Source organism: Aspergillus flavus, chromosome 6 (assembly GCF_009017415.1).
Source record: "Aspergillus flavus chromosome 6, complete sequence".
NCBI classification, from domain to species: Eukaryota; Fungi; Ascomycota; class Eurotiomycetes; order Eurotiales; family Aspergillaceae; genus Aspergillus; species Aspergillus flavus.
The window spans coordinates 3,967,295-3,988,187 of NC_092410.1; the positions used below are offsets into that span (position 1 = coordinate 3,967,295).

General features: G+C 49.4%; 11 protein-coding genes across 11 annotated transcripts; 3 read left to right on the forward strand and 8 right to left on the reverse strand.

Annotated features, from left to right (window-relative positions):
• Positions 1-151: 151 nt before the first annotated feature.
• F9C07_2074388 (Saccharopine dehydrogenase-domain-containing protein) lies at positions 152-1,678 on the forward strand (the record flags this gene model as incomplete). The annotated part of the gene is made up of 2 exons (XM_041286736.2): positions 152-1,474; positions 1,640-1,678. The coding sequence occupies 2 exons, from the start codon at positions 152-154 to the stop codon at positions 1,676-1,678; spliced, it is 1,362 nt and encodes a 453-aa protein (XP_041148508.2).
• Positions 1,679-2,710: 1,032 nt separating this feature from the next.
• On the forward strand, positions 2,711-4,006 carry F9C07_11466 (putative mao-B; the record flags this gene model as incomplete). Its single annotated transcript, XM_041286743.1, has 1 exon — positions 2,711-4,006. The coding sequence occupies one exon, from the start codon at positions 2,711-2,713 to the stop codon at positions 4,004-4,006; it is 1,296 nt and encodes a 431-aa protein (XP_041148507.1).
• A 63-nt stretch (positions 4,007-4,069) lies between these two features.
• On the reverse strand, positions 4,070-4,858 carry F9C07_11465 (uncharacterized protein; the record flags this gene model as incomplete). Its single annotated transcript, XM_071507625.1, has 3 exons — positions 4,070-4,181; positions 4,607-4,656; positions 4,718-4,858. 3 exons carry the CDS (start codon positions 4,856-4,858, stop codon positions 4,070-4,072), a joined length of 303 nt encoding a protein of 100 aa, XP_071368062.1.
• Positions 4,859-5,026: 168 nt separating this feature from the next.
• Positions 5,027-7,987, reverse strand: F9C07_2097011 (dynamin family GTPase; the record flags this gene model as incomplete). The annotated part of the gene is made up of 6 exons (XM_071508889.1): positions 5,027-6,819; positions 6,867-6,999; positions 7,053-7,324; positions 7,372-7,644; positions 7,701-7,824; positions 7,947-7,987. The coding sequence occupies 6 exons, from the start codon at positions 7,985-7,987 to the stop codon at positions 5,476-5,478; spliced, it is 2,187 nt and encodes a 728-aa protein (XP_071368063.1). The 3' UTR covers positions 5,027-5,475.
• Positions 7,988-8,300: 313 nt separating this feature from the next.
• On the reverse strand, positions 8,301-8,942 carry F9C07_2236376 (HotDog domain-containing protein; the record flags this gene model as incomplete). Its single annotated transcript, XM_071509988.1, has 1 exon — positions 8,301-8,942. The coding sequence occupies one exon, from the start codon at positions 8,940-8,942 to the stop codon at positions 8,301-8,303; it is 642 nt and encodes a 213-aa protein (XP_071368064.1).
• Positions 8,943-9,573: 631 nt separating this feature from the next.
• On the reverse strand, positions 9,574-10,408 carry F9C07_11462 (AhpC/TSA antioxidant enzyme-domain-containing protein; the record flags this gene model as incomplete). The annotated part of the gene is made up of 2 exons (XM_041293642.1): positions 9,574-10,071; positions 10,154-10,408. 2 exons carry the CDS (start codon positions 10,406-10,408, stop codon positions 9,574-9,576), a joined length of 753 nt encoding a protein of 250 aa, XP_041148504.1.
• Positions 10,409-11,696: 1,288 nt separating this feature from the next.
• F9C07_11461 (putative dipeptidyl peptidase IV) lies at positions 11,697-13,766 on the reverse strand (the record flags this gene model as incomplete). The annotated part of the gene is made up of 3 exons (XM_041293641.1): positions 11,697-12,804; positions 12,857-13,623; positions 13,677-13,766. The coding sequence occupies 3 exons, from the start codon at positions 13,764-13,766 to the stop codon at positions 11,697-11,699; spliced, it is 1,965 nt and encodes a 654-aa protein (XP_041148503.1).
• Positions 13,767-14,136: 370 nt separating this feature from the next.
• F9C07_11460 (uncharacterized protein) lies at positions 14,137-15,567 on the forward strand (the record flags this gene model as incomplete). Its single annotated transcript, XM_041286735.1, has 1 exon — positions 14,137-15,567. The coding sequence occupies one exon, from the start codon at positions 14,137-14,139 to the stop codon at positions 15,565-15,567; it is 1,431 nt and encodes a 476-aa protein (XP_041148502.1).
• A 59-nt stretch (positions 15,568-15,626) lies between these two features.
• On the reverse strand, positions 15,627-15,938 carry F9C07_11459 (uncharacterized protein; the record flags this gene model as incomplete). Its single annotated transcript, XM_071507622.1, has 1 exon — positions 15,627-15,938. The coding sequence occupies one exon, from the start codon at positions 15,936-15,938 to the stop codon at positions 15,627-15,629; it is 312 nt and encodes a 103-aa protein (XP_071368065.1).
• Positions 15,939-16,102: 164 nt separating this feature from the next.
• F9C07_1829771 (putative short-chain dehydrogenases/reductase) lies at positions 16,103-17,476 on the reverse strand. Its single transcript, XM_041293640.2, has 5 exons — positions 17,333-17,476; positions 16,968-17,280; positions 16,799-16,906; positions 16,514-16,732; positions 16,103-16,452 (listed from the first exon to the last, which is right to left on the reverse strand). Exons 1-5 carry the CDS (start codon positions 17,372-17,374, stop codon positions 16,268-16,270), a joined length of 867 nt encoding a protein of 288 aa, XP_041148501.1. The 5' UTR covers positions 17,375-17,476; the 3' UTR covers positions 16,103-16,267.
• Positions 17,477-18,537: 1,061 nt separating this feature from the next.
• On the reverse strand, positions 18,538-19,783 carry F9C07_2286858 (uncharacterized protein). Its single transcript, XM_071510857.1, has 3 exons — positions 19,573-19,783; positions 19,166-19,510; positions 18,538-19,113 (listed from the first exon to the last, which is right to left on the reverse strand). The coding sequence occupies exons 1-3, from the start codon at positions 19,630-19,632 to the stop codon at positions 18,847-18,849; spliced, it is 672 nt and encodes a 223-aa protein (XP_071368066.1). The 5' UTR covers positions 19,633-19,783; the 3' UTR covers positions 18,538-18,846.
• Positions 19,784-20,893: the final 1,110 nt, after the last annotated feature.

Below are 20,893 nucleotides of genomic sequence, written 5' to 3' on the forward strand. Positions count from 1 at the left end.
AGCCGCGGATTATGGAAACCAAGTCAAGAACATAAAAGCCAGTGTTGAGCGCACATTGGTTTCTTGGATCTCTACAATACTTTGAACAGCAGTATTACTTCTCAGTCTATCATATATTTCCATCTTCTGCCAACAACAACGACTCTTCAACATGACTCGCTCCATCAGCAGCACTGACCGGGTTGTCTTTATTGGGGCCGCTGGGGAGATGTGTCGTGTGGCCATCGAACGGTTTGCTACCGCAAGCAATGCCTCACTCGTTCTAGCGGACATCAACACGGACGCCCTGGAATCGCTCCTCGCGAAGCTGCCAGCCGGCCGTGCGACAACAAAAAAGCTGGATCTTTTTGATGAAGCTAGTTTGCACGAGACGGTTACCGGCGCTGCCCTCGTTGTCCTTGGCGCCGGACCGTATGCGCGAACCTCAGGGCCTGTCCTGGCCGCCTGTCTGAAGGCGAAGGTACCTTACCTTGACTTTGACGACGATGTGGAGAGTACTACGGCAGCTCTCTCCCTACATGAAAAAGCTCAGGAGGCTGGTGTGCCATGCTATATTGGCTGCGGAGCCTCACCGGGTATGAGCAATATGCTGGCCGTTGATGCCGTCAGCGATCTTGACACGGTTGATACCATCGACCTCTGTTGGCTTGTCGGTGACGAGCGTCCCGGCATTGGCAAGGCGGTTCTGGAACATCTTATGCATATCGCTGCTGGGCCTTGTTTGACATGGGCGAATGGAAAATCATCGCTCAATGAATCATGGGTCGAGACAGGGTATGCGCCTATGGTAGGGCAATCTGGTGAAACACTTTTACACGAGACAGCGCATCCGGAGCCAGTAACCCTACCACGGCTATTCCCAACCGCCGCTCGTATTCGATGCCTGGGCGGGCTGGATCCTGCGCCTTTCAACGGAATTGCCCGTGGACTTGGCACTGCCGTCCGTCGGCAAGCATTGTCTATGGACGAGGCCGTTGGCTTCTTGCTCAACCTGGTCAATAACCCCCCATCGTACAATGGCTGGACCGATGCGTTGGGCGGCTTGACCGGACATTTCCGTGGCGGCGATATTACTATCAAGGAGCTGTGGCAGTTGGTTGCGCAAGGGGCTCATGCTCTAGGCCCTTGGCGCTACGCACTGATGGGCATGATTGACCAGATCCGAAGCGGCGAATGCACAACTGGAGAGATCCTGTCTTTCATCGCCTCTTCTGCACGTGGCCAACCAGCACCATATCGTGGCAGTCTCCTAGTGCGAGCGATTGGCTCCCGCCATGGCCACCCTGCCGTTGTTATCAAACGAACGACGAAATGTGGCGAAGGCTCCTATCTTATGAAGAACATGGCATCAATCACGGGAACGGCATGCGCCGCGTTCATGGTGATGGCGCTGGAGCCAGGGCAGAAGCGGACTGGTGTCTTCGCTCCCGAGGGTTGGGCGAAGCCGCAGGATTTCTATCGAGCTCTGGAGCAAGTAGGTACTCCACGTGAAGAGATTGTGGAATGCCTCACTTCATGATTGGGGTGGCAACCAAGAGAGATCAATCGAACGACTTTGATGTCGGTGACGGCGGCTTGGTAGAAGGTGTCCCTATCTTCTATCTCTTTCTACCTTGCGCGGTATTATTGACTTCTGTAGCCAGAGCTCGAATGTATCGCGTTGCTGCATGTTAGCTGAAACCTCAATGGCACTGTAGGCTTCCTTTTCGTTGTAGTGTTGTTGGTAGATATGGTTCTGTTGTTCTATGGGTGCCGACTTTCGTCTTCCTCAAGCAGTAGATGTCTTTGCCTTGTAGCTTCATCAGAACTAGCCCGAGAATTCATAAGGACTATATGCTCTAGTACGATCAACGAACGATCTGTTTTAGGCGACCTCATTATGGTAGAGCTACAAAATTAGTGCAACGGTCACTTCCACGAATCGGGTTCCGCGGCGCCCGAGTTGCCAGGAGACCTACTGGTAGACCCTTGCGTCGATCATGGTTGTAACGTGTAAGGAATTTCCAGTTCGGCCTCCGCGGAATTCGAGCGGAGGATAAGCCTGCCGATCATTAGAGACTAAACTTCCACGGTTCCGATGCAATACGGAAGAGACGCAATATGGCCGTATAGGTGATCCTAGGTAAAGTAGAGTGCAGACACCATATTACAACCTCCTGAAAAGAGCATGGCTGTACGCATCACCAAATATGGGCAAGACACACGACCACCCTGTGATGTTCTCCTACATTATAGTTTCGGGAGCACTGAAGCAAGAAAGGGTGACGGAGCTCGCCAGGGTGGGACGGCAACTGAGCTTGCAAAGTGCCGACCTGAGAGAAACTTGCTTCGACGCGAAGATCGACACGTTGGCTTCCAGGCATGCACTGTGGAGCCTTGAGGTTATGACACCCTCACAGTTCCCCAGTATAATATTGTGAATGGACAAGGAAGCTGCGAAGCCGCGGATCCGCGGATCTAAACTATTTTGCAGTTCCTGACTATAGCGTAGATCTAATTGTGGAGTCTACCTCAATCCCAGAAGACCTGGTGATCCCTGACGGCGATCTTGTCGTTTCCTGTAGCCTAGAACAGTTGAAGCTAGAAATGTTGACACAAGCCATTGCTATATAACTCTTGGTGTTGCCGTAGTACCTGGCCTACCATCATCCACAACTCGACGTTCATCACCTCTCTAAAGCATAACCGAGACTCTCATATCAGCAACAACATGAAAGAACTTTTTGATGTCGCAGTGATAGGTGCTGGGATGGCGGGAATACTGGCCGCCCGAGATCTCAGCCAGAAGGGTCATTCTGTTGTCCTTCTCGAGGGTCGAGACAGAGTCGGTGGACGGACCTTTACGACCGAAGCCTTTGGAACCGAGCTCGAATTGGGAGGCACCTATGTGCACTGGACCCATCCAACCATTTGGCACGAGCTACAACGGCACGATATCTCAGTCTTTCCACCGTTGGATTCGGAGAAAGCCTACTGGCTAGCGGATGGAGATGTCCACTCGGGCACAATGAACGACTACTACGAAGCCCTCAATCCCCTCATGTCACATTTGGTGCACGACGCTCGTTCCCAGTTTCCGATGCCGTTCAACGTCAGTGCTTCAGCGAATGATGTCGACCAGGAATCCCTCGAAGACCGCATTGTATCCTTGGGTCTCTCTGCCTATGAACGTGACATTCTCGAGGGAGCCATGTCAGGTCTGGTTCACTCGTATAGGGAGCAGGGTGTTGCCCAGCTCCTGCAAGGTGTATCTGGCACTTTTGGGGACTATAATGGCTTCTTTGAAACTGCTAGCTTTTGGCATATAGAAGGTGGTACCAAGCGTCTGGCAGCTGCCATGATGTCCGAATCGACTGCCACGTTACGCCTCCAGACACCCGTTCAATCAATTTCAGACAACGGCTCTTTTGTGACAGTAACCACACGTGCTGATGAAGATATCCATGCACGCTTTGTCATCACTGCACTGCCCATAAACACCCTGGATGATATAACCATCAAGCCCGAGCTTCCTGCACCGGTGCAAAGCATGATCGGCAGCAAGAATCCTGTCATGGCCAGCAAGATATACGTACGTGCCAAGGGTACCATCGAACCATTCAATGCTTTTGCTCCGGCCGGGAAGAACCCTATCAATGCAGCTAGGGTCGAATCGCGGTATGAAGGAGACACCCTCATCATGTGCATTTGCTCTGATGCCGCAGCAATCCAAGCCAATGACCATGAGGCGGTACAAGAAGCTTTGCGAAAATTTGTTCCTGAGATTGAGGTTGTCGATACTGCTAGTCATGACTGGGGTACCGACGAGTTTTCTCAAGGTGGCTGGGGATGGTATCGGCCTGGGAACCTCACAGGAGCCGCCCCACTGATGCGACAACGCCATGGTCGCATTTTCTTTGCAGGGAGTGACATTGCTTCACTCGGAGCTGGCTTCATCGAGGGTGCTATGCAGACGGGTGTAATTGCGGCTCGCGAGGTTGCCATTGCCTTGGCGAATGGAGAATAAGGATGAGTTCTTCCTTGTCGTGAGATATGTGCACTGTGTCCCCTTGAATCAAGGTCCCAGCATTCATTCCATTCGAGCAATTGTGTAGGTTATCATTGCTTTGGAGCTCAGAGCAGCGAGCATCAAGGGCAGAGTCTGGGCAGATTTCAGGGCTACTCTTGTTAGATTCGCGCCACTGGTTGATCGTTAGATTGACAACCTGCTGTATTATTGTATTTCGGTTTATGTTACATATATAGTACTAATTTAATGCAATCTCATTTCCCTTCTCAGTCATTCAATTGATCGGTCGTGTGACTATCTATTGCTTGTATATTTCACCCTTTACAAATGTCAGGGCACTTATTGGAACGTTAAATGCCCTTGCGCATTGATATATCGAGATACTACAGACATTGTGAAAAGCTTGAATAGACCATGCCATTCTCCTTGCCTTGTCAAGTACAAACGATAGTATGGAATCCTCAAATTCAACTCCGAGTTCTGAAGAAGCCAGCTATCATGCGTGTTTGACCATCCTCTCTCCACTTTTATTAATTGCAGACGCAGACCCTGGAAGCCATTAGATATGCTGAAGCCCTTATCTTATATATGACATACTTGTTCTTATCGCAGTGTCCGCCGTGTTTGTCGCCGTGTTGAATGGCACACTAAGACACAAGGTTAGCATTCAAATACTAAGAAAAAATACACCAAGAAGGGGGCCTTTACCGAAGCGCTGCAGGCGGCGTCTGCAGCATTGAGGTCCCAGACGTCACCCAACTGGCAGGAAGACCTTTTGTCGAGTACCAAAGGACTGGCATGGACTTGCCCGAGAAGAAGAAGGGAAAAGGCGACCGTCAGAAGTTTCATTTTGTTCACGTTGGTAGAAATACTAACAAATGTTGCCAGTCTAGTTAGCCTTCCAGACAAGACGGGGATAGACTTATATACTTCAAATCTTACCTGCTATCTCCCAGTAGGAAGGAGGGTTTGGGTCAACACATCAACCATCAATAGTCGGTGTGACTATTGAATCTGGACCCCCTTGCGTGCATGCAATATCCTCGTGTCTACTCATTACCAGCCCCTGTAGTGATTTGTATCGGGGTTTGGTTTCACAAGTCAGTTTCTCAATGAGCAGAGAAAAGGACCGCTAAACTGTGGAGATCCCGAAAGCGAGGTTAGGAATCTACTTCCAGATTGGATCTGGGGATCGCCGGGGCTTTTCAATCTTCCTTGCGCAATTATTGATGTTGAGCTGCTGGTTGCCTTCGTATACTGAACTTTATTTTGGACATATCGGAATATTCATTGGAGAAGCCGCGTGGACCGAGTCCGATCGACATTGAGATCAGATCTACAGCAAAAGATTCAAGTTACGTAACTACATATGCAAGTCCTTTCCCCATTTCGTTGCGCAAGGGTTAATACGAGGGTTGTGATATTTCATGGCGGGACATAGGCCGCTCGTCTTTGCTGGCCATGGATCAGAGAACCCTCAGTCTCTCCCAACGCTCAAGTGCTTTCTGATAGCGAGATCGCGTCCTCTCCAGTCTTGCACGCATACGAGTATCGGCTTCGTCTTCGCCGGCAACCGTGTTCAGCTCTGTATCATCAAGCTGAGCAAAACGATCGGCGGAGACAATGCGCATTGGACATTTCGGTCCCAGCACATGTCTCTCCATAACCTGCATTGCCACATTATCGATAAAGCGCCATAGAGCAATATCGTAGTATCCATCCAGTCTTGCTCGGGCGGAAAGGATCTGGTTCAAGGAGGTGGGTATAAAGTAGGGGCCAACATCTTCTCCATTCGAACCTCCATTGGCCTTACCATTCGCTGCTTTATTGTTGGAGGAATGGCCAAGCAAGATTTCATCCGTCATGCTCGTGAAAGACAGCAGAGATGGATTGCGAGTAATCAATGGACGGGCTTGGTTGTCTTCAACCAATTCCCGGAGTGCCGTGTCTGCATCTTTGTTCCACTCTTCAAGCGTTTTCCCAACAATACGACTCACTTCCAAACGCACTTTACTGTTCGGTATTGCGATCTTCAATAGAATGTTGTAGCAGTCTGTGACCATGATCTTGACATCCTCAACAAACTCACGGGCGATACCCTCCCAGTGCACGGACAGCTTCCGGAAAAGCTTCTCTTCTACGTCCGGATGAACGCTTCCTGGGAGGCTTCTTCCTTCGCATATCTTGGCTTCCTGAGCGATTGCTGCGTACAGCCCCTGGCCGTTGACCACATGCTCCTCCCATACCCTGGGGTCGGAGCTCTGAGATTTAAGCCACTCTAGGTCTGCTCTGTAGTCTGTAAACTTGATCGCGATGTTTTCACTCCTGCACATATCATCACGGAATTGATCCAGACGAAGTCGGATTTTGTACCGGAGCATAGCTTTTGCATCTGTTGAAGGTATGTCTTGATGCTGCCCTCTCAAGGTTCCCTCTGCCATCTTCTGCATCTCATTGCAGAACTGGAGGACATAATATCGCTGAGCTCGCGCGGTAGTCCTAGACTCTCCCATTCTTTTCAGATTGGCTTCGCATTCCCGGAGGTGCTGGGTGATCTCAGTAATAATGTGAGGGATCTCTTTCTGGATTTGGGCACGTCGCTCCTTGTCGATGTAGCTCATCAACGATCGGATTCCAGTCCTATCTTTCGAAAGACCTTCCCAAGCTGGCTTAGCAAATTCTTTGAGCTCCATCTCGTCACGCTCTGCGTCAGAGGAATCACGCTCGATAGGCAATCTGTTGCGCAATCCAAACCAACCATGGTCCAAGTGTGGAACAGTGGCCAGGTCGTTTTGAAGAAGTTTGATCATCTAATTCGTCAGTTCATGGATCATGTAAGAGGCTGGGAAAGCCATACCCAGTGATCTGATCCTTCCTGCTTGCGATCACATTTGGTGAGAACCCCAATGCATCGGGTCTGCAGACTCGGTATCTCTTCGATCAACTCAAAGGTCTTATGCCGCTCCACATCCACATTGTCGACGACAACCCTAAGTATCGTCAACCTAGGTCATTGGGGCCAGATGAGCATCAGAACACTCACAGAATGATATTTCGCTCGTTATTTAAATAGGTACGAGCCAGCTCCTCCGCCACTGCCGCGTTATTCCGGACATGCGACTCTTCATTTACTCCATTGCCGGCATCATTCAATACATCTACTCCCTTGCCCGATTTCTTTCCGCGTATTAGACCGGGCAGGTCAACAATGGTCCAGTGCATTTCATCGGGGCCGGAGCGCTCAATTCGAAGAGTCGCGTCGCTAAGCGTCAACTGTTTGGTGGACTTTTGGTCACCGAAGATACATTCCGTTGCCTACAAGCGTTAGCAAAACAGGACCGACCAAAACCACATGCACTGACTTTATCTATAATCTCCTCCATGACCTCCGACGTCAGTTCCTTCTTCTCGATAAGGAAATCCTCCACCCGGGCAAGAAGCTCATCGTCTTCCTCAGACAGTGGACCCGGGACCACTGTAGCCTTCACGGGAAGTTCCTTGGCCGCGGATGTCTGTCGAAACGAGATCTGAATCGGGAAGCGAGTGCACATAGTGTCCTTGACTGGGAAGGAAACCTCAGTGATAGCTTGAAGGACAGAGCTCTTGCCGGTATTCTGGTCACCAACGACGACAAGCTGATGGCGACCGTGGACATCAGCATATGCTCCGATCAGGCATCTAGTAGACTTACTTCCGGAAGATTGATTGTGTTGCTGAGTCCAAGCGCTTGAAGCTCATCGATGAAAGCGAGCTGCTCAGAGCTCTCCACCCCGACGAAATGGCGTACCCGCTTTCCCATCTTGGCTCCTAGGTTGCTATAAAACACGGTTATGAGAATGGTAGTACAGTAATTGGATACTATTCAAGTTGTAACGACAGGGTCAAAGGGGTTCCCATCTTTTAAGACTCCCAAGCGCCGGCCGCCGGGTGGAAATACCGCTTACGAGCACCTCGGGCCTGCGGCGCAGCTGCATACATTAGGGCATCCACTAACGGGTACCTAAGTGAGACCGACTACTAACCCCAGTCCATGTAAACTACTGCTATTTGTTGAATTTAGTGCACGAACAGGACGAGCAAGGTATCTAGTAGGGATTACCGCTCCGGTGATTCAGTTGATACAGGAGTTCAGGTCTGCTCCCTTCAAGCGTGAAAGTTCATTCGTCAATTGCTGGACTTGTCAACGTCTTACATGCACCAGGCTCATTGGGGAAATGAGGTTGATGTTGGCGCTGAATGACCGTGATCCAGAAGCGCGAGAGCTAGAGAGAGACACGGAAATTCTGACAGCTTACATGACGGCAACTCTTTCACTGATCCACAAGGCCGACGCCTCCGCTCGAGTGCGACCATTTCCCCCCAGGATCTTGGCGCCTAGAAACCACTTTCTGCCCCCTCTTTTCTTAAACCAGGCGTGAACGATGATGATGCCCGGTGATTCTACCGGCGCATGGTATGAGATATTCAATTTAGCGGTATATGAGCGTGGTCGCGTCGCCGAGGATGCTTGTTCACTGGCATGGAGCTGAATCGCCCAGGATTCGATGCAGCATCCTAACGTCTCATCGAGAAGTGCAGCGAGTACGCCACCGTGGGCCGTGTCGCGGAACCCATTCCCCCCTGAGCCTAGGTGTACGAGTAGGACGATATCCGGCCCAATCTGCTCTCGATCCAGGTTCTCCCATGTCAAATGGTTGCTTCTCAAGATCTCTTTCCTGATGAACGCAAGGATATGAGGGAAAGTGTTTGGGATATTCATGGTTTCGCGGAAGAACATATCTGATGAGTCATCTTTCTTGTATCTAGATGGCAATGTGATAAGCTGGTAGGGGCTGGAATCGTTCAAATATGGGTGACTACATGGTACAGCAGCGAAGAAAGTTAAAGATGCGTTTTCTGGTGGAATTGTGTTTAGGATGTCAATGAAATTCATATTGGCACTCTCGATCTCTTTATTTATCCTTGTCGTCATTCTTGCAAATATATTTCTTGCAAGTATATCAGATGTTAGACTTGATGACATGGTGCTATCCGGTATGCAACTTATATGCGGCGCTGCAGATGTCCGGCTGCAATGTTAATTTCCGGGCCTCGGTCCTGATCAACATACAGAAGCATGTGGGAAAGCTATTATGCTTTCATACCAGGCTAGTGTAATGATTCTTCGCAATCTATCGTACGGAGTACGCTTACGCTAATGCACATACCCGAGGGCTCCAACATTTTTATAAAACCCAAGGATACTCCATCCAGCTTACCAACAGGTAATCAACCAGGACGGGTGAGCTCAGTTGATCCATCTTTAACCGATCCTGCGTGGTCTTCATGGGTGTGCTCTTACGGAAGTCATCAGTAAAATGGAGAGCAGCACACTATGTTGACTGACGATCGCATCTTGCCTGCGGCAACGTTCCTTTAACGGTTTTATATTCATTCTCATCATGAGGCTATATACAGAGATCACGTATAGCGGCCAGTAAAAGTCAAATTTTGTGACATTTGGGAATTAACAATCCAAGCCAAGTATACGCCTTTACCCAAGAAACGATTCACAATATACACATTCAATTTGGATCAGTCGCCTGATTAATACCCAGCAGCTGCATAAGTTCAGGTATCTCAGTGTGATCCCGAGTCGTCTTCATCCGATGGCACCACGTTACTTGCTTTTCCTCCTCGCCAGTCATGTCTGCGTTACTGTCAAGCAGTTCGAACAGGAACTCCCCACCGATCTGCTTGTAATAACCACTCTTGTGCGCCAAGCCAGATGGTATATACTTCACAGCCTGCATCATTGATTCGCCGACAATGCGAGCCATACCTTTGCTAATATAGGCTGGTTGACTGCCAAGGGCGAGGGAGCACATCATGTCGAGGTCCTGATACAGCTGCCTGGTGGGGTCCGTATAGATCGGAAACTGGCAGTTGGTTTCCTTCTCATACATTTCGATCAGGCCTGGATCCCCGCAGCCAATGATGACCACTGATGTACTTGTTGCCAGGGGCTCCAGGGCTTTCGGGGTGATGGAGGCGGACAACGTTCGGAGGAACTCTTGGCAGCTCTGTGGATATCCGTCAGTGAGCTCTCCCTTCAGCAAGCTTCATCCATTAGAGACCAGCTAGAAGGGTAGGGGATACACGTACGCCGCAGAAAAAGTGCCGGACGAAGATGACTAAAACCCGTTGGGCTACACCCGGCCCGGAATGAAGGCTCTTGAACGGATGAGATTTGCCATGTCTATCTAGTACAGAGTAATCTTGGATCTTGCGCAGTGTTTCTACTGACGGAAGTTGGTCATTGGTCTGTACCTCTCCTTGGAAGTCTTGCAAGTGATCGCTGTCACTGGCAGTGTCAACAGCCGCCTTGGGCTCCGCTGTGGATGGTGGGTTGGCGGACATGCTCTACGGTAGCATTCCATAAACCGAACAGGATGAGTAATGCAGAGGAATATCGCACCAGGTTCGCCAGAGCTTCTAGTGACACTCAAGATGCAGGAGAGGAGGGAAATGGCACTTGCGCGTCAGCTGACTCGATCTACAACCCCCACATGACCCCACCATCCCTAATTAAACCCGCCCAGATGCATAGACAACTAACTTCACATAACTCGTCTTATCACTACTCTCTGATAGGTTCCTCAGTTCTTTTCATTATAGCAATCAGTCCACAATTCAAAGAGAACCGATCCCTCTACAAAGCTATGCATCCCTGTACGAGAGATAATAGCACATCCACATAGTACTAAGAGCGAGCCACAGCCTAGCGGACAGTTCCCCTGGCAGAATTAATATTTCAACTACTGTTTTCTCATGTAAAATGGAAAGCCGCAGTACATAATTCTATCTATGTCATACTATAACCAGGACTTGGAAAGTAACCGTTCCTAGGGCATGCTGTACACGTCCCTTAAAGATAGCGCGATGTAGTTCTTGCAATTTCAATACAATACGCACCTCGGCTAATAATGACCTCTTAGTACCTATTGCTTATCAGCTAAACGCGTCCCCATCCGGTACGATACGGTAACTATCGACAATTAAATTACACCGGGGAGGAAGGTCTTCTCAGCAATACTGGAGTCCTTCTTCACCATTACCTATGCTAATAATAAGTGTCTAGACAGTCTAAGATTTGGTACTCGGCCATAGAGCCTAGAACAATTGATGATTCTGAGTCTTAGTCTGCATAATCCAGAGGGAGTTTATTCGAGCAGGGTTAAAGTGGGAGAAATATGAAAGACATAAACCTCACAGAGATGAGGATGTAGTCTTCGAGGTGGAAACCCAAATTAACTACCTAACTGTTGTAAATGCATTAAGGAAAGTCGCGAAACGAAAGCCTAGTTCGTGAAGTGCCTGACCCTGGATAGTATCATTATTAAATGGGAAACTCATGTGCATGGGTATCTCATTCGGGCATCTCCGTTTGCTCGAATCAGAATACTGTGAACAAGGACCACTGTTTTAGATATGAGATGCATGTCTTGAGGAAATGCTTCGACCAGAGTTACTACAAGGCTATGAAGGACTATTCAAGGTAAGAGGAGCACGCAGAGATGGCCAATCTTCAACGTCACGACGCGCTGCAGAAGTAACGCCGGGCAAAACACCGGCGCCGCAGGCGATATCGCGTTTGGGACAAGACCACATATAGTAACGATTAAGTTCTTATTACATCAAGCGGCGCTCAAGTCAAATGAAGCTTCCACCACTCCTCCTTCTGCTTATATGACTCATAAATGGTTTGATGGCCAACCCAACCGTGGCCCTCACCCTCGAACTCAACCACCTCTGCTACTCTCCCACACTTGTGCATCGCATCAGCCATCATCCTGGCTTGTGCGACAGGGACCACCATATCGGATGTACCCTGCAGCAAAAGCAGCGGTGCCTTCATCTGAGCTGCAAAGTGGCACGGACTGCGCCTGGTCAGTTCGGCATCCCTGTCCTCGGCCTTCGTTGTACTGAGTAAAATCCGGTCTACATCATGGCTTTCAAACTTGTATGAGTCAGCCTGCAATGCCCGGACATCGCTGATGCCATAGGAACTAATTCCCGCCGCCCAAACGTCCGGGTACATATGCAACGCCCGCAGCGTCAGATACCCGCCGGCACTGCCACCGTAGATGCCCACGCGCGCCTTATCGACCATGCCATTTTCCACCAGGAAGTCGACTGCACTCACAGCATCTCCGACATCCACTAGGCCCCAGTATCCCGAGAGACGCTCGCGATATTCGCGACCGTACCCAGTCGAGCCCGTGTAGTTGAGCGCGCAGACGGCAAAGCCGCGCGTGGTCCAGTATTGGATTTCAAGGTTGAGCGCTGGGGTGACGCAGCCATTAGGTCCACCGTGAACATAGACCAGTACTGGAGGAGGACCCTGATCATCCGACTGGTAGTTCGGGTTTTGTGGAGGGAAGTAGAACATATATACGTCGCCGTCACACTGCGGTCCGTACTTTTGGGGTGCACGGAATTCTGTGGCGTGAGAAACGTATTCACGATCCAAGTGGAACGACGCAGTGGAGGCGAGTACGGTTCTTTGCACCGTGTCGGTGGGCGTGATTGATACTAGAGCTAATTCCTGCGGAGATGTTGCCGTCGAACCAACGATGGCGAAGCTGGTTGGTGACACTCGGTAGATCCCATTAGCACGAGAGCCCAGATCTAAATACGGGAGATCTAGCTGTCGAGCACAGGACGTGGTGGTGTCAATCAGGAACACTCGACTCGTGGCGTGAGTAATGACGGCTGCGACGATAGTCGTTGTGTCAAGGGAGATGTACGTGGAGCTGGTCGGGGTGTTAGTTTGACCACGTACGAAGGATGGAATCACTCATGTACCTTCCCAGTTCCCATTCAGCGGTGGCAAAGTCCGCCTCTTCGAGACCCTTCAGCGCCAACAGGCGAGGTGCGTCGTCATTCATGTTGAATGCATATAGCTGCCAGAACCCTGTCCTGTCGCTCGCAAAGTAGAGCGAACCGTCCAGGCCCCATTTTGGCTGCGCGATACTCTCTTCCTGTGCTTTCCCTGCGACACGTCTCATATTTTTAAGACATCCATCTTCCCACGTCGCAACATGAAGAACAGTTCCGGTCCACGGCATGTCCGGATGGGACCACTGAATCCAAGAGACATGCTTCCCCGAAGGATCGAACTTGGGGTGGGAGAAAAAGTCGTCCCCTTGGGCAATTGTGGTCTCCTCACCGGTATCGATGTTGATAGCCACCAGGGTGTTATGAACCATGAATGCTTGGGTCTCCGGAGTGGCTTCGCGATGGTCCTCCTTGATGGCAAGCACCCAGTGTGCATTGATCGGATGATGGCAAAAGTCCGCATAGCGGACACCCTTTACCCCTTCGCGGATCAAAGTGACTTTGCTAGAGGTTGGATCCAGCAGGTAGATGCCGCTAGATTCTTCGTCGGAAAATGTGATCAGTCCGTCTGGTCTTATGGCAAGGGAACCGCCACCAAGCTCTTGCACTGTGGCGTGTGCACTGAAATCTTTTGGTAACACATCCCGACGTTCGCCGTTCCAGTGCTGGATAATTGCATGGCGTCCATTCTCTGTCGGATGGCATTCCACAGAGTAGATAGCCCCGGTGGATTCCTAAGTTCTCGTTAGTATCCTGGCGAGGTTGGGGAGCTGGGACTGGGACTCACATTGACGACCACCTCGTGCAGAGAGATGCTACTGCTCGACAGTAATTCTGGGGTGAGTGGGCTCTTCCAGCGTCCGTAGGGTACGATCATTTTGAATCGTGGTCATTTATCTGATTGCAGTGTTTTTTTCTCAACTGGTCCACACTGGCGAGACGGGAGTTTCAGTTGTTCTTGATTGATTCGGCCAAAGTATTTTTCCGTCCCAAATGCTTGTATAATCTTTAGGTAAGAGATTAGAATAGGAGATTAGAGCTTAATCCTCGTAAAGCTGTTGTGAATGAAGGGCTTATGGCCGTCAACATCCTGAGAATATCATTGCTCTTAGAGTCGCCAAGAACGACTGTAAATAGATATTAATTAACGGCTACAGCCCGGTAGTAAATTAGGGCCAACATTGATAGAGCTTTTTTCCGCGATCGGGTTGACATTTGTTCACCTGTCGCTTGAATTTGCTGCGAAGATGGATCGCCTGCCAACAGAGATCATCCTGGCCATTATCCATGAGATCCCCAACACCCAAGACCGACTGACTCTAGTTCAGATATGTCGGCGCTGGCGTGCCTCATTTCTGGGAATCGCTTTCTGCTCGACCCACCTCGAATGGCCTCAAGTTCGGTGTCTGGTCGTGGCGGCCCTTGCCAACCCGGTTATCAGGTTTTCCATCCGTAAGATCTCGATAGAGAACGTTGCACATAGAGCTACACCGGTCCCATTAGGCTCGCCAGTTCAAGAGATTATAGATCTCATCAGCGAGTCGCCCGTAGAATATGATGCATGGCGAAAAGGACTATCGGAAAACCAGAGTGAAGTGTGGATTGCTCTTTTAATGGCGATTCTCCCAAATCTTGCTGCAGTTTCAGCACAGCATAGCCACCCTCAAGGTTGGATTACTCGGATCGTTTCGAAGGCCGCATGGAGGCAATTGCCTTTCGAACCCAACACTCTCCCAGCCTTGCAGCGTTTAGAAAAGCTCGACCTGACCTGGTGTGGTCTCTCGACTGTGTTGAGCCATCGTGAATACCTTCCCTTTCTCCACTTGCCCTATCTTCGCAGCTTACGACTCGGGCCCGCACAGGAGCTTCATTCGACTCACAGCCCGGCAGATCATCCGGCCTTCTTGCCTGTCCCAGCTAGGTCGCCGGTCGAAGATCTAGTCCTGGACTTTTTTTGTAACGGAAGACATGGCATGGTCGATTTTATTACCTCATGTGCCAACCTCAAGCGCTTTGTCTACCAGCATACTAACTACATGGTCTGGGTTTCGCGTCAGGACGAGGAGGATTGCGCGGGTGTCGACGCTAGCTTTCGGCCCTGGTGCTTCCACGAGGCGCTCCAAACCCAGAAGCACAGCCTAGAGGTTCTCCACCTGAATGATCTGGGAGATGCTTCTATTCCTCGACGAACTCATCTCTATAAAGGGCACGTTGACCCAATCTCGCACGATCGCTGGTTCGGGTCATTGGCAGATTTTCGAAAGTTGTGGGATCTACATATTCGCGCGAGCAACCTTCTTAATCTCCATCCTGAAGAGACAGAGGAGATGATCCTGCTTGGAGATATTCTGCCTAAGAGCTTGAGAGTTTTACATCTAGCGGACTGTAACGATGAGATCTGTGCTGTACTGCTGACCCACCTCGAGGATCTTCTTGCCCGCCGCGAGGAACAGTTTCCAAGCCTCCAGTCCCTGCTAATTTCTCCTGAGCGGGAGGAGCCACACGGAACCAGGATTCGCATTAAGGATTCCTTCAGGAAGCAATGGACGGCCCTTCAGGAGATGTATGACCGGGTTGGCGTCCGGCTCTCTCTTGGAGCCGGGGGAAAGATGGAAACAAATCAAAAGCAGAAGCACTGGTCTCCCGGAAGAATTGTAGACGAGGCTTTGTTAGATTAACCTGTTGAATCCAGCCTCCACTGGACGGTGAAGCCTCGCCGACACTGCCACTCTATCGTCTATATTTCCCTCCCATCGTCTCGCACGCCTGTCCACCATTCCCGGATTTCCCGATACCACGTCCAGCTTTCCACAGCACCAGCCCCGGCAAGAACGGTAAACAGTACTGCTTTGCTCATCTGGGTCTTGAAGCTAAGATCATACTTCCAGTAGCCCGGGTTCGTATCGTTTGGTTGATCATTTTTAGAGGTTTTGTCCGTGTTATGTAGAACGGTGCGCGTCGAAAACGATGCTATGGCACGAGGGGCAAGAGGAGCGCGTGGATGGCTATGAATGAGACCACCCAAAAGCTTGGTACGTAGAGAGGCCATGTTGTTCGAGCTAGATGAGTCTGTGAATTAGACGTAGTCAATATTCAGTAAGTAATACAAGTGAGATCCGGATGCTTCAGTAGTACCTCGGGGGTTATGGCGAGAGTTCTGGAAATGAAGTATCAGACTTGCTTGTGAGTCACGTCAAATGCATGGCGCGGGGTAAAGCCTTTGGCCCTTAATTAGCTTGTAATTCGGGCGAAAAAGGTATAGCCTGCGGAGATATGACGAGGCGCAGGTAAGTGGTCCAATCCGATATCATTGCCAGCTTTCCTCTATGATATTCCCATTTAGCATTTATAGGATCCTAGTCTGCCCCAAATATACAATCAGGCCAGCCCCTCAGCCTTTTCAATCTCTTCTTTAGTCAAACACCATTTCCTCTGCAACTTCTGGTCCAGAGCCAATGAATACACATCCTTCGGCCACCACTCCCCCCAGCTCGTCAAAAAGAGTTGCTCTGGATCAGATGGTAGATCGGTCGCAGTAAATGCCCGAAGAAGGTTTTGGGCCCCTGTTGAACAGTCTATGTTAAGTTGATCCTCTCCCGATCATTACTATGCGAATGAACTTACCCTCGGGAATGGTTTTCGCATCCGGCATATCCATGGACAAGCCTAGATCAGTGGCCAAATTCGTGCTAGGGATCAGGCCTGGTGAGACGGCAATGACCGTGCACGAGGGAAGTTCACGGCGCCAGTAAAACGCGCCGAGTAGTTGTACGAACTTTGAGGCACTGTACACAGGCCTGATCCCGGCCTTGGAATTTGCCTTGAGGTCTACGTCGAGGGTTGCTAATATGCCCGAGTCAGTATTCATGATTTGGATTGTAGAGTAACGGGCAGGGAATGTGAACTTACCTGGATCCTGGCCTCTTACATTGCGGATGGCGCCCGAGGAAACAACGACAACTCGCGATTGTGACCGAGAAAGAGTGTCCCGCAGCAAGTGGAGCAAATAATGCTGGGCTATTTTGTATCATTGTTAGCCACTTTTGTGCAATATTCTTCGAGTTCATCTCCCACATACCCAGATGATTAACGACATACCCCGAACACCATGGCGATCCATTGGGTCCAGGGCCATCGGCGCTGTCTAGCATGCCAGCGCAAAGGAACAGATAGTCGAGCTTCTGGTCACCCACCTGAGAGAGGGCCTTCTGTGCAAATGACTGCACACTCGGCAGGGACAAGAGGTCCAACGGGAAAATAGTAATCGTGTGCTTGCTCCTGTCAAAGCCGATGCGATCATAGTTACCCTGAGTCTTGACTGTGTCCCGTACTCCTAAGATGAAATTGTACGGCTCAGACTGCTGGAGCAGCTGTTTGATTGCTTCAAAGCCCTGTGTTATGTTAGGCGAACCACTAATGAGGGGCAGAAAGATGGAAGGTTACCAAGCCCGATGAGGTGCCGGTTGCGACGACTGTTTTGGCCATGATTGCGAGGAGAGTTCGTTAGATCTGTTGGTGTCAGAGTGCCTGTGTCTTGATATCAACCTGGATTGATAAATAAATGTTGCCCCTCGCTGACAAAGGAATAATTTAATCATGTGACGTCATCGTCTCAACTGCTTTCCGGTAGCAATCCAGAACAGGACTGTCTTATGAGTACTATACTAACACTCTATTGTAAAGCCAGATTTACACAAATCTCGGAGTAATAGAGAAAGGGTCTAGTTGTAATGGCCCTGGCAGAGAAGAGGCGAATCTTTCGTCTTTCAAAACATTTCGTATAATCTAATACATAAGCACATGTACACTGCGAATATAGTTAGGGTTGTCATCCAACACTGACCTGAAGGGCCGAGTACTCGTCCCGATTCCACTTGAATTTGTATGTGAAGATCTTTCGGTTAACAGCAAGTGTCAATATAAACCCTAGCATAATAGCACACTACTACGATAGGTAGTAAACGGTAGTAGTGGTGAAATTCATACCCCTTGGTATCGAGCGGACAATCCCACAAATTGCGTTGTCAGATCATTCCTCGTAGGAAATTATACATGAATGGCCTTTGACAGGGAACGGAGTTCTTCAATCGCCTGGCAATCTACTGATAACCTGGTAAGCTTTAATGTTACTGTTGCACTTGGTGATATATTTGCTGATCACTGGATACACTAGCATGCGCTCTTACACCCTTTCCTCGGAAAACATCAAACATCACAATTACTATTACTGTGCTTCATTGTCTTGTAAGTTCATGGAATGTGTGCCAACCGTCATCATTGCTGATATATATAGTAGTAGTAGCTATAGCTGAATTAGAGAGGGTTTCCCGGATGTTCTGCCTTCATTAAACCAACAAGACGATTCAATACACTCATTTATATTACGCTACAGGATCTATAAGAACAACTTGCAGTACATACTACACTTCACTGAGTTAACTGAAGTAGTGGTGTTGCCTTCAAAACAGTGTATCTTAGACTGACACTATATAATTTACTACTTAGGGTTTCCCAGTACATACGACCATAGGGTGTGGAGAACAGGGCTTCCCGTCCGCTCAGCCGTACTTAAGCCACACGCCGGGAGGTTAGTAGTTGGGTGGGTGACCACCAGCGAATCCCTCCTGTTGTATGTATGTCTTCTTTTTTGCTTATCTCTCTTTCTCTTTTATATGTTACAAGTGTGGTTACGATACGTTGAGATGATATACGACACGATCTGCGAGGGCTTCCTTTTCTCAGTGTGATTTCAAATCGACGAAATAAATAAAACTAATGCACTAAGACTGGCCTAGATGTTGAATCTAACGCCAGGAGGTTAATACACATAAGTACAGGCAAATGGGAACGTTCACAACACTTTCAGGGTTCCCTCCTTAGTCCGCATCCCCTGAATGCTAACGTGGGTGGTCAAGCCATGGACCGCACCTAGTTGGGGACTACGTCCATATCCGACCCTAGTTATCAGGGAACACAATGCGATCGGGATCGGCAGATTGAGGCTCAGATTCACGGGCATCCAGACACTCGGCAGCATTATTGTAGACACTGCCGTCCTCGTCTGTGTAGGGGAACTTCATGATATCATTGGTACAGTAGTACCTGGTTCCAACACAGCGTTCACTGCCGCGGTCGAAGGTCATGCACGAAGTGTCGCTGTCGGGCGCGGGCTGAAGGAATGGCTTCTTCGCCTTCAGTTCTGCCTCTGGGAGGCTCTGCTGCTTCTGGTGTTATTCATCAGCAATGCCTATATAGATATAAGTGACAAGGCGTTACCTTGGCATCTTTCGGAGCATCCTCTCTGTCAGACAAGCATTCCTGCTCGTCCCTATATTGACCCTGGGGGTAAAGTCCCTCACGGCAGAAAAGTGCAGTGCCATAACATCTCTCCTCGGGAGTGAGAGCATAGGCACAGTCATAACCGGTACCTTTCATCCAGGGAAGTTTAGGTGCGTCGGCAGGACGGCGCTCTCTTTGGGCGAGGCACTTCTCACGAGCGCCGAACTCCTTCAGGCGTTGCGCCTCGGCGTTACACCATCCAATCGTCCCCATACAGTCCTCCGTGAGTGCCAGGCATACGCTGCCTTTCTTCCAAGGCAACTTTCCCTCGGTTGACTGTGTCTGTTCAATCCCCTGTCAACAGAATGTACGGAGCATGAGTCTCAATAATAAGGAAGACGAACCTGGGGGGCTGGGAGAGCCAGGACGAGGGGTAACAGAGTCGAGAAGATAGCGACCTTCATTTTGTCCAATCAAGGAAAGGAGTGAAGTGTTGCAAATCAGATTGAATACTTCTGGTTTATGTGTCTGTGTGGAAATTCAAATGCTTCAGGGCGACTTCCATGCCATTATATATCTTTTCTCGCGATAGACTTAGACCAGTATCAATCAGCAAGATCCACAACATGCGGTGGCACTCTGTATCATCAAGGTACACCTTAGCCTTTCGTTGAACATAACAGATCCGGTAAGCTGTCGTGCATTTGACATTATAGACTTGGCAATGCTGCCATCGGCTAAGCCACACATTTACGTTCAGAATAGAGCCACACATGAATAGGCTTCAGAGTCCCTGATGCTATACCGATTATAGGTTCGAGATTAGGTAAAATGTCTTAGGGTCGTGTGATAATAACCTCCGTTAGTGTCATAGATCGTCGAGCCAAGTCAAACCAAGGCCTTCATGTGGATGAGTGGAGAATAAGCATTCTTCCTTTAATGTTCTAGAACGAAGAAGGGACTAAATCCAGGCATCCGAATTCCGCCCAACATATTACAGTACCTGTGCTAGCATCAAAAATATTACAAAGGGCAATGTGGCTATGCTCTGTTCCCACTGACTTTTACTAACCCCAGGTTCGGCCGATAGACCTCATGGAAGCCGGGTCTCAGAAACCTCGATCAACGCTCTGTAGGCCTCGACAAGATAAGGTATCTATGTATGCAATGCGTTTACATACGATACATGTATAAAATGATTTTCACTACAGAGAGCGACCTTCCTTCCCCAACGGTGAGCAACAGGGAGAATGCAACCTAGACTATTTACCAACAGGCGGAATATTATGTTGGGTACAACAGATCCCGCTTTGCCAAGCTCTTCTTCAAAGAGGCTTGGTTACAAATGTGCGGAATATAATTCCGCTCGCATGCGTTTCAGGCCTTTGGATTTATTAGCCATAGTGAAACGCTACAGAGAGATAGATCCAAATTTTTGTCATGGGGCAGATGAGCACACTATGCCCGTTAACATAATTGCCTGCGTACTAGTCCAAAATGAATTTTTTTGGTAGCAAAGTATCAGCTATGAGTAATGGTCCTGTGTGACGGACCAGCCACCAATTCGAAGGAGGCGCATTGACAGCCTTAGTATTTTAACCTTTACTGCATTTTATTTCCGGCCCTCTGCTAGGACTCGTTCTCATTCATCTCGATATCGCGGATGTGGCCTTATTGAACATAGTGTGAGCACCATCATCGTGAGTCATGAGGTGCACTGTTGGG